Source organism: Rhizopus delemar, genomic scaffold (assembly GCF_000149305.1).
Source record: "Rhizopus delemar RA 99-880 supercont3.21 genomic scaffold, whole genome shotgun sequence".
Classification (NCBI taxonomy): domain Eukaryota; kingdom Fungi; phylum Mucoromycota; class Mucoromycetes; order Mucorales; family Rhizopodaceae; genus Rhizopus; species Rhizopus delemar.
The window spans coordinates 19,529-31,344 of record NW_027137847.1 but is presented as its reverse complement, the minus strand read 5'-3'; the positions used below and the strand labels follow the sequence as shown (position 1 = coordinate 31,344).

The window sequence follows — 11,816 nt, the reverse complement described above, 5'->3', positions numbered from 1 at the left end:
TATTTCTTTAAATAACGGATTTTATTTATTGAGTTAAACGTCCTTTTGAGCGCTAAAATACAAAACCCGCCCGGACGAGATCAGATTAAAGAAAAAGAAACTAAAAAATCCCTTCAGGTTCAAGGGTAAAAATGTGAATGTAATAAAGAAGTTGGAAGGCCAAGGTAGTTATTGAAGCTTATCAAGCCAACGAAGGAAACGCCTGCCTAAGAAAGTGGATTCTTGAGGAAGGTAGCTGTGCTGAAGCTGGTCCAACTCGGATAGAATGGAACAAATGATCGGCCAGTAGAAATGCCAAGAGTCAATATGTCTTGCGGAAAAGTGAGGAACCGTAGGAAGCTTGTTAAATAAAAACGACAAAGGATCTGGAATCGATAGCGAAAGGCGCAACCTATGATGCATACGGAGGCATTCTATAGCATGTGACCTAGTGAGCATATGAGAGCGATGTATCGGGCATGGCCGAAGCCGACCATTAGGCAGCCAACCAAGACGCCAACGAATGCAACGACTACGTTCTCGGTGTGTCATGGGTATCCATAGAATTGGATTAATGGACAATTTGGGGCGACAAAATGAGAGAAGTTTTGATCTATAACTACGCATTCGTTGTTGTAAACCTTGCTGTAAATAGTCTCGTTTGATGGAGCGGAAGTCACGGATAGTTAGGCTATTATGAGGGGTAGGCAAAAGTTGCCAAAGGGCAGTTTTAGAGAGGTTGGACCACTGATATCCTCTAATGTATTGTATATGTGGGAGTAAGTAACCCAGCAGAGAATCTTCTGGTACATATAAGGAACGAAAGAGAAATTGAGCCTGTAGAATGCGTACTCTTTCATTCATAATAGGAAGTTTGGCCAAGTGCAGCATTACCTTGGTAGAAGAGCGATCGTGAGCGCCATATATCTTCCGTATACACTTATTTTGGGTATCTTCTAATCGTCGTAATTGGGAATTGGAGAATAGATTGATAGCCAGGCCATATTCCATTTGGGACCGAACAATTTGAGCGTAGAACCTAGAGGATAACAGTTTGGAAAAACCTGTAGGATTGACTCCAATAGAGGTAAGCATATTCATTGTAGCAAATGCCTTTGAACAGTTACGATTCACCAAGGCGTCAGGATCAAGAAAACCTCCAGGTTTAAATGGAACACCCAAATAGGCGAAAGAAGATAGACGAGGTATAGCTTGGTTGTAAATCTTGTACTCGATAGGTTGGGAAGGATTGTCCAGAATAACACATTTCGTGGGGTTCCATCTGTAACCAGTGTCTATGCTATGCTGTTCACATATCTTGAGTAAATGGGCCATGCTATGTTGATTTGCAATAAGCACGACATCATCTGCATATAGAAGACAGTTGAGTAGAGGTATGGCTAATCTAGGAGGCAAATCTGTTGTAAATTCCCGTGGTCGCAGTAGCGTAGGAAGTTGGTTAATGTAGATCGAGTATAAATAAGGAGAGAGAGTCGATCCCTGGAGGACGCCTGTTCGTGGATGAAATCGTCTAGAGGAAGTGTTGGACAGAAGTACTTCTATAAGCACTTCATCGAATAGGTTGTGCAGGAGCCCCAAAAGTGGTGAAGGGAGATATTGTTGCAATGCGTGCCATACAAGGTCCCTGTTAACGGTGTCATACGCTGACTTTATATCAAGAAATGCCAATATCGGGCTTGTATTATGATCTATTCGTAACGAGTGGCAAATTTCTGATAAGCATAGGGCTTGGTCGAGAGCACTTCGTGATCTTCGGAAGCCTCCTTGGGCGATGTCGAGCGGTGGTCCCATTTCTTGAAGAGATGCTTCAATACATCTTTCCAGAATCTTTCGCAAAACAGAGGTTAGGCTGATCGGTCTATAGTTATTAGCATCAGAAGGGTTGCCCTTTTTATGAATGGGGACAACTTGGGCTATTCTCCAAGCTTGAGGAGTGTAGGACCAGCGCCAGCAGAGGCGAAAAAGTTCCAGTAATACAGGTGCCAGGAGATGTTGGATGGGTCTGAGCATCTCATTGCGCAAGTGATCAATGCCTGGAGCCTTTCTGATAGGCAAGTTGTTTATAGCATTTTGAACAAGGTTGACATCGAAAGGGCATTCCGCTTCGAAGGGTAGAATAGGCGAAGCAACCTCGTATTTCTTCGCGCCTTGGAGTAGATCACCAGAGAAAATAGTTTCAAGGTGTGTAGCCATTGTGTCTGCAGAATGTTTTGGTCCTTGCGGTGTAGAAAATGTCGGCTTCAATGTTCTGTGCTTGCGTATTTTGCTGATCTTCGCAATAGCTTTAGTATATTCTCCTGTCGCCATTTGGTGGCAGAATTTGTTTCAGGTCTCTCGTCTTCGTCGGTGTATCAGTCGCTTAAGCTGAGCGCAGGCTTCTTGATGTTTAATCCAGTAGCGCAGTTTATTCAGGCCATATGCTTTACACCATTTGCGATAGTAATGTTCCCGGATATCTAAGGCCTGTAGCATGTCATCAGTCCAAAAGCTTCGCAGTGGATCTTTAGATTGTATGATCTGACCGCATGTAATATCTAATGAGTCATAGATAATTTTGCAAAGAGATTAGTTGTATTCTTCAATGTGTTGCTGCGCTACATGTTTATTGGCGGTCTGCATCCATGTATGTTCATTAAAGGGTCCAAGAGAGACTAGAGCCGCCTGGATGTGTTGTATATATGCTTTTTGTACTTCTGGTTCCTTTAATTTACCCAGATTCCAGACATTTCGTTGCATTTGTGTTGGTTGATAAGGCACTGTAGTTTTAAACATGAGTGAGACCATTTTGTGATTAGAACCTAAAGATTTATCTGTAAAAACTGTCATTGCAGGTTCGGTTAATTCAGTGGTACTAAGAAACAAATCGATTATACTACTGCCCTGATGCGTGAGAAACATGGGTTGGCCGTAAGCTAGACGTTGATTCCATGTAATAATATTGTTTTCCATCATCCAGCGGTATACAGTATTACCCCGAGAGTTTGTTGAGCGGTCACCTGTATAAGAACCAAGCCTAGCATTGAGATCTCCGCAGATAACTGTTTGTCTGGTGTTAGGGGCAGTAAGCGGGAGAGAGGATAAAATTGCCAAGACTGTGTGATTGTCCAAAGAAGGTGGTAAGTATAGACAATGGACCAATGTGTCGGCTATTGCGAATGAGAGCTGATATTGTATTAGAGGAGAGTCAGGTGGAGACAGATAGTGTATATGGTGCTTGCAATTTGGGTTGACCAGTAGACATATACCTTGTGAGCTTCTATTGTTATAGTATTCGACTGGTATACCATAGGTATGGAATTGTTTCCAGTTAGTAGGGTATCTTGCAGGTGATAACAACCAAGTTTCAGTGATTAATAAAAGACTCGTAGACTGGGCAGCTTCGAGGATAGGCGTAATGGCATGCTTCGGCAAGCCAGTGGCATTGAAAATTGTAATTGTTATAGTATTCATATGGGTGTAGAGTCATCCATAGTGGTAGCATCCCGTTTGGTACTGTTGTCAATGTTGATGGAGTCGTGGAAAAAGTCATCAGCGGTGTCCATAAAGACGTCATCTGAATGGAAGAATTCGGCTGCTTGGTCAGTGCTTCTGGCCTTGTTGGGTAGGGTTTCCTCCAAAGTAGTTTTGCTGATCCATCCCTTGGAATAGAAGTATCGGGCAACAGTATATTTGACTGGAACTCGTATGTATTTAAGAGCACGCACCATACGATCACTATGGTGCATAAGGGCGTAGTTAGCTGGTTCAGCAGTTGAAAGGTCGGCATATTTAGGGTCGCGTAAGATCTCTGGATCACAAGGATCAAAGTTATCTTTAATGGTAATTTTAAATCGCTCTAGTTGTGCACGAAGTTCATTTACGTAGTCATTATGTACGAGCAGCGCAACAACATGACGGTCTGGGTAGTGTATGTCTAGTATACGATTGTTTTTGATATCAAGTTTTCTCAGGCGAGTGCGAATCTGGCTTATAGGGACACGTGCTTTGGTAGGTAAAATATAAATATTGAAATACTTGATTCTCAGAGGGCGGTTGTAGCAAGCGTGCGGCGGCTTCCTGCCGTTGAAGACGGCGTTGTTGTTGGTGTTCGACAAGGCTGCGTTTGATTTGTGTGATCCTTACTGGGTTGTGCCAAGGAGGCATTTGGGAGGGAAGTTCAGGAAACTCGTCGTGGTTGAGGTGGTCAGCCTCTTTGGGCGATTTGGTAGCTCTCGAGTTTGAAAGTTGTTGGGCAGACTGTCCTTGGAGTTTATCCATTTGTTGACGTAAGCTGTCTATTTCAGCACGGGCCGATGCTAGCTCAGTAGTGAGGCGTTGGATCATGTCCAGTAAGGGCTGCAGATTGTTCGGTTGATCGACTGTGCGGCCGTTCGGACTGAGCTGTGTATTGTGGATCATTCCAGAAGTTTCGCTGGCGATTGAGTTTACAATATTGGTGGGGGAAAGGAAAGATTGAATAATGCACGCCATTGTGTGAGCCTTATAGGTCTTACCACAGCCATGACAGCGGAGTATGGGTGTTGGTGGATCGGTTTTAGTAGATCCATTACGACGAAAGAATCCCATCTTCTCGCAATGAGGACATCTTAAGGATTTACGATGGGTCTCAAACTTTGGAAGTAAGGAGTCAATAGCTTCCTGATTGAGATTCTCATCAGTATTTGTTAAATTACTGTTATTTGAATTGCCTGGAGGCATAGTTTAATAGTAGTTTTTGCAGTTTAATGATTTTAGTGTGTGTAACGTATAGATTCGCGAAAGAACCCACGACAATTATTTCTGTGAAAACGCCAATTTCCATAGGTTTGACTGTATATCGTTACAAAAAACTAAGGGAGAGCTAATTAGAAATATCTTGCCATCCTCTTTTACAATAGCCTTTTGATCTATCTCACCAATTATGATATAGCCAAATTTTACTAGTTTGTATCATTCTATTTTGTTCTGTTTTTCTTTGAGAAAATAAAGCATGATTTATCTATACAAGTAAAATCTAAAAATTCATCTTGTGCCAACAGTATCAACTATGCTGAGGTTGAAACTGAGAAAGGGCTGAGAAAGAAGAATACTAAGGCCATATTAAAGAATAGAAAGAGATATGAAGTGCACTACATAAAGCTTTTTTGTTGTTCAACTAAAAAAAAAGTGTGACAAATGTTCAAAACCTTGAGAAGGTAAACCTTGTTTCAGGTTCCTCCTAGAAAGCTTAAAAAAAAGCCATCTCTTTACTTCTTTGCTAATCATATAGAAGAGACAGACGTAGTTTTGAAATTTAATGTGAGAGTTACATTTATAACTTATGCTCTTTTTGCATAAGTTGCTTCAAGTAAATGTTAAAGAACGATCGATCCTTTCACCATAATTGACTTGATAAGATAAAAATAAAAAGTGATAAAATAGGGGTATGCGTAATGTTCCAAGAAAAAAAGACGTTCAAGAAGAATGAATGGAAGCCTTGCTTTGTTTATTCATCGTTTTTTTTTCTTTTAGTTTAAAAGCAACATGCGTAAAAAGAAAAAACTCTATTGTCTCGCTCTCTGCTCTTATATATGGACATGGCCATACTCTCGGCTTCATTAAACCTTTCTAAACAACAGTCAATTCCACACTGTAAGCAAAACTATTGCCGTTCTCTTCTGAAAAGGAAGCAGAACTAGGCTGCAATCGATGATTGCTTTACTTTTCGGAGGTAAGTACTTTTGTTCATTCTGTTTATGCCTTGATGACTGAAACTGACACTTCATATACCCTATCAGTATTTTACCCAAATGACGCAATGTTTGCCGACCTAAAAAGAACTTTTTCTGAGGTGTAAATATCTACATCATGTTTTTATTATCTAAAAAAACAAAAAGAAAAAAAAATAAAACAAGGGGATGAAAGAGAATATATGCATTTATGAGTTTAAGCAGAAGTAGACTTCATCAAGTCTGGCTTTGGCGAATTAGAGTGAGGAAGTTCAAGAACAGCTCTTAACTGAGGATCGGGCAATTCCTTTCTTGATTTTTCATCATCACCTACGTAAATTGAGATACCAGCAGAGGCCATCAAGACAGCAATAGTTACTGCTTGAGCATACATACGAGCCTGAACGATCTTCTGCTGTGTGGTAAGATATCTGTTTGAAAAACTATATCCCAAGGCACCAGCCATGGATGCTGCCCAAGACAAACCTGTACAAAAATATAAGAAATTGCACTTGCGTACACGTATTATGTCACTTACCAATAAATGACCAACGGTTCTTGTTTAAGTATTGTAATGATCGATCAATAGAAGACAAGTTGGTATCATCCTCATGCTTTGAACTTAATAATGAATGAATCATATCCTCATCTGTATAGCCCATTTCTCTGTTTTCATATTCAGTCACAGCAGAATCAGAAGCAAACAAGAAACCTGCCGTTGTAGCTATTTTATACCGTTAGCATCGTTACGCCACTATTTAAGTATTGTATTTACTGGAAGCTGCCATGATAGATTGAATAGGTCGACTCAATGCCCTGAATTCAGGGGATCTACGTAAAGTAAAAGCAGTAGCAGCTACACCTAAACCAAGACCAATAGCAGCACCCTTTAAACCACTTGAGAAATAAAGGTTTTGTCTCACTTTTTCTTGTTCGGGTGTTAAAGCAATACTAGGCATATTTGACTGAAATATATTAAAAAGAAAAAAAAAAAAAGAAAGAAATTTTTTTCTTACAAATGCTTTTATATCTGGATGAAATCGGATATCGGCTAAAAAATAAAGCACACAAAAAAATGTTAAAAAATGGCCTGTTTCTTGCTTTCCGAAAAAATGAATGTTATTTTCCATATTCTCTTTATCATTTTCTTTTGATTTCTTTCTTCTTTTCTAAACATAATCAAGCAAATGCTATTTTGTTTATATAAAAGAATCAGAAACTTGAACGTTTATTATTAATATCAATTCAACATCCTCAGAAAGAAGTATAAACTGACATTGAAAATAATAATTTGAGTCATAATTTTCTTCATTTCCTAACGTATTCCTTCTTGTACGAATAGTAGTATTCAGTCATTGGTTCTCTTTGATACCAAAAGTCTAAATTCTTATTCCAAGCAACATCAGAATAATCGTAAGGTCTATACTTTATATGAGTCATTTGTGTATTATTATTTTGGAATGAGCTACCTAGGCCTAGAAAACGTAGGTTGATCCACTATGATGGTTTGTATATCTGGATCAATACGTGGATTCCAAAACGTAGGTCGAATGACAACTTCCTTTTTACTTTCAATTATTTTTTCTTTAGATGACATAAATAAAATAAAAAATGGAAAATGAATCTAGTAGTATTTTTATTATGTTTTCGAGTGGACAAAAAGGGTATCTTGTTTATTGTTTACTATTATTGTCTTGAAGGAACCAAGAACCCAACCATACATTGATCCAATAGATAATCCGTATTTACCCAAGAGTGTGTCAGCACTAAGTAATTGTTATGATACACCGTTTCTTTTATGGGAATAAGACAACTTACTAAATAGTCTTGTGCCATCTTTTCCAGCACATCGCATCAAGTCTTTGACACCTCCAGGATGGAATTTTAAGTAAGGTGTGATATTATACACCTTACCCTGAATAGCTGTCCATGCATCCTCTTGTGTCTTGTGCTCTTTAAGATCTTCTAATGTATATCTACCTAATTGTGGTACTCCCTTTTGAGAGACATTATTATCACAGCATACCATCCATACTATTTACCCTCAAGTCTTTTCCGGAAGACTTTAATTTTGCCCAATCCAATGCAGAATGGCCAGGTTCCAGAATAACTTTTTCTCGAAGACGAGGTTGTTTGGTGGTAGCTGCAACAAGTCGTTGTGGTCCATTTCTAGCAGGAAATTCAGGTACTCGAAGTCCTTGATCTAATCAAAAGCTCATGAGATTCCTTTCTTCTTCTTTTTTTTTACAATATTTTGTTCCTAATTACCTGAAGAATTATTCATTGTAAGTATTGATTTTATTTTAGAGAAAAAAAAAATATACATATTTATATAAAGCTGCGATATGATTAATAAGTAAAATGATTAGATGTTATTGGCTGTATAAATTTTATTAATATTATGAATAATGATTCCAATTGATAGTAGGTTTATCTGTTAATCCTAGAAATAATTCCACATGAGTCGATGTCGGCCTTCTAATGACGTTTCTTATTGCTTGATCTAAAGGATAAAATTTGTGTTGATCTGAAATGACTATACGTTTACCAGGTGGTGGTGATCCAGTCATGTCAATTTCAGTCAAGAGGTCTCTAAAAGTAAAAGTATCTGTGATAGCCAGATTACGAAAATAATAATCAGAATCAGAATTATTGCTATTCATCGGCTTAAGTGATACTGTTTCAACCATAATATTATAATTCACACAATCTGTATTCCTTGTATGAAGGGGCGGTAACTGAGATGGAAATGATTGCTGTTGCATCACATCCGATGGTATTGTATTATTGTTATCTGGTATAAACATTCTTGAATTGAATACAGGAGTAGACATGCTCGGATGTGGTCTACTTGTACTTCTGATATCTGTTGATTTACTAGTCGATTTTCGCATAACTGATTTACTTGATCTTTTACGTTTAGCTGAGTGAGAATGTGACATTCTTGTAAAATCTGGTTGCACATCTTGTACGTGAAATTGATTGTACTGATTGGATATCTCTCTTACTTTAGCTGCTAATCCACCACTGTAATGCACTGGTGAATCTTCCTCTTCTGGGGAAGGCGGTGTGACCATCATACGTTCATGTCGCTTTTTAGCTCTGTAAAGTGTACTCGAATGTGCCTTGCAAAGTGACACTTCCGATAGATCTCTTAAGCCGATCACTGTATCACTGTTTTGATCCTTATACATTGCATTTGCGTTTTCATTAATCCAATGGATTGAAAATTCATAATCTGGATCGTCTCTGTGAAGCTTTTTCGCTCGACTGTCAAGTCCTCCTTCTGGTAAATTCTTTCCTCTTCTTGGCTGTACTTCAGGGCAATGACAATCAACCCCATAAAACTATATCCAAAAAGCATTAGTTCTATTATATAAATTAGTATTCTTATTATTGCCTTTGAGCAGGTAAAACATTTACTGCATATAATACAAGCATTCTATAATTATATTATTAAAATCACATTTAAGAAATATAATTTCCATTTATTGATTACTTTTCGAATAGGTATGTATCTTGCACGATAACTGGACGCTTCTGTATGTTGTGGCTGTTGAGATGTCGTTTGGAGTGGCATTTCAGTAATGACCTGAGCAAACTGAAATAAATTGTTCTCAGACATATTCTTTTATTAGCAAAAAAAAGAAACTATTATGAAAAAATAAAATAAAATAAAAATAAACACAAACAGGGACGAAATATAAAAAAGAGTCGTGCTTTAAAAAATGCTGCACTGAATTACTTTTTTTAATTTTGTAAACAAAACAATCATTGAATGGTCCAGATTAAATGAACTGTTGCAAGTGTATCTAAAGTACGATCCTTGACAACCACAGTCATCTTTAGTTGCTTATTTTTATCAGCTATCTCAGAAATCGTAAATTCAGTGGATACTGTCATTAGTCCTTTTGTTTCCATCTTAAGCTATAAGGAAGAACTATGTGGGTTATTTTTATGAATTTCATTCATGTTTACCTCCAGTTCCAAAGAAGAAAGTATAATTTCATCTTTATCAGATGATAAATTACTTAATAAGCCCAACTCACCTACTATTCCAGCAAATGTAGCAATTGCAGCAGCATGAGTATTGCGTATATTAAAATTTTTATGTTTCTCTGTATATATATTTGCACATATACCTTTTGAGACTGTTTTGGTTATGACGACGATCCTATATTAAAAAATTCAATACATGCTCTTTTTAAACACACAAATGCTTTATCCCTATATTACGCGCATAAATCCAGTATAAAATCCTCGAGAAAATGGTGTGATTCTCATATCTAAACACACCAAATACGTAAATAATATACGTTCATACAGTTACTTTACCAACAGAAGCTGAATAAGAATTCAAATTTCGCATTAAAAATGTAAATATTCTTGGTCGAAATAATTTTACGAGAGGTTTATTTAGTCTTTCCCAAATAACGAGTGGACGTTTCGTTTGACGTAAAATCCAAACAAGGTAAACAATAGATAAAAAAGTATTCATAATCACTCCAACTATGAATCTCGTAAAAACGGTCCATTCCAACTCAAGTGCAACTTTGATTAACCGAATGCTTCCTTGAACATGTGCCTTAAATGCTTCGCTCAAATTGGAAGACGGTAATGCTGTTGATGCTAATTTTGGTGTTGTCATTTGGTATATGAAAAGAAAGAAAATATTACAAGATCATGTAACCTGTATATTTTTTGAATTTTTTTGATTGGCAGATGAATTGGATTTTCTAAAAGTTTCTTATTTATTTGCATTAGACTTCTACAAAAGTACTTAAGGAAGCATTTCTACTGTTTTGTCCCCGAGGTAACGATTCATTCCATCGAATAACCCAGAAGATGATGATAGCTATACTTGAGCATGCAATAATAGCAATATTCCTAACAATTTTATTTATTACCCTGTTTTACTTTATATTTATTTACCAGTAAAATCCGAGTATGTCAGATACAGTACCTACATCTGGTATACCTGGTTGTGCTGATCTGATATAAAATATGAGTTTGATGAAGCATACGAAATTTGAAAATACATTACCTAATCGCTGGCAAGGCAAATAAAGTGGTAATACCTATCATACATCCATGAGCATCCGCTTTTCGCTTTTGAAATACAACTTGATATGCAAATAAGCCCATGAGCAGAGACAATAACCACATTAATATACAAATAAATATAGAAAATACCAAAGTAGTGGTCGAACGACCTGTAGATATCTTAAGGCTAATCTTATCGCTCACAAAGGGTTCATTTTCGTCATTGTTTTCAAGAAAGGATTGGTGCTTTATCATTGGCATAAAGTGAAAAGATGTGATCCGAGCATCTAAATGACATGTGATAGGGATAGATTTGCTTGTATCGTTCATATAAAAAGCAGATACTTCTAGATTACCAACATAAATATCGAATGGATAATCGATTTGATTACCATCTTCATAATTGAATGTGGCCTGGATTGGGTTGATCATTTCACTAGACTCGAAATGATAAATTTGAAAAGATGATAACTTTAATGTTAACTGTTGGCTATCGAATGTATTAGTTTCTTTGTGTATGGATCCTATTAATGGTAAGACTTACTTCAGTTGACCATATTCATTAGCAAGTGTACCATTTGGTTGAATTGCAAAATTAACTGTATATTTCTTGTCAGAGAAGTTAACATTTAACACTGTGGCTGCTACGTAAAGAGATTCTCCTCTTATGTTTGGTTCCTTGTAACTTATCAGCGTAGATGAACTACATATCTCTTTTTCTAGTTATAGCACATACTGTTGCTATCTTTATCTTACCCTCCTTCTTCAATATAAGTTTTCCAAGTTGGAACTATATATGACATTCATCAGTAAAAAAAGGAATAGAAAGGTCTATCAACCATAATTACCTATCATACTTAAAAGTGCAGCAAAGATAAGAATGCAAATGAACAAACGACGCAACAGATAATTTTGTATTATTCTCTGCACAAAAGGATTTTCTAAACATCGCTGTTTTATTGTATCTATCATTACAGTAAAATAAAATAAAAAGGAGAAGCAAAAAGCACCTTTTATCTTATAAGGAGGAGAGGAGGCTTCCTCCCTTTGACTTACCGTATAATCAAAGCTAGTGAGCTTTGGCAA

General features: G+C 37.1%; 4 protein-coding genes across 4 annotated transcripts; all 4 read right to left on the bottom strand.

The window, feature by feature from the left end:
* Positions 1-3,446: 3,446 nt before the first annotated feature.
* On the bottom strand, positions 3,447-4,698 carry RO3G_16570 (uncharacterized protein; the record flags this gene model as incomplete). Its single annotated transcript, XM_067671154.1, has 2 exons — positions 3,447-3,962; positions 4,123-4,698. The coding sequence occupies 2 exons, from the start codon at positions 4,696-4,698 to the stop codon at positions 3,447-3,449; spliced, it is 1,092 nt and encodes a 363-aa protein (XP_067527255.1).
* A 1,206-nt stretch (positions 4,699-5,904) lies between these two features.
* RO3G_16569 (uncharacterized protein) lies at positions 5,905-6,646 on the bottom strand (the record flags this gene model as incomplete). The annotated part of the gene is made up of 3 exons (XM_067671153.1): positions 5,905-6,173; positions 6,226-6,411; positions 6,463-6,646. 3 exons carry the CDS (start codon positions 6,644-6,646, stop codon positions 5,905-5,907), a joined length of 639 nt encoding a protein of 212 aa, XP_067527254.1.
* A 727-nt stretch (positions 6,647-7,373) lies between these two features.
* RO3G_16568 (uncharacterized protein) lies at positions 7,374-7,971 on the bottom strand (the record flags this gene model as incomplete). Its single annotated transcript, XM_067671152.1, has 4 exons — positions 7,374-7,453; positions 7,506-7,683; positions 7,730-7,890; positions 7,956-7,971. 4 exons carry the CDS (start codon positions 7,969-7,971, stop codon positions 7,374-7,376), a joined length of 435 nt encoding a protein of 144 aa, XP_067527253.1.
* A 2,476-nt stretch (positions 7,972-10,447) lies between these two features.
* RO3G_16567 (uncharacterized protein) lies at positions 10,448-11,585 on the bottom strand (the record flags this gene model as incomplete). Its single annotated transcript, XM_067671151.1, has 7 exons — positions 10,448-10,574; positions 10,620-10,679; positions 10,732-10,900; positions 11,087-11,220; positions 11,275-11,433; positions 11,487-11,520; positions 11,579-11,585. The coding sequence occupies 7 exons, from the start codon at positions 11,583-11,585 to the stop codon at positions 10,448-10,450; spliced, it is 690 nt and encodes a 229-aa protein (XP_067527252.1).
* Between the last annotated feature and the right edge of the window lie 231 nt (positions 11,586-11,816).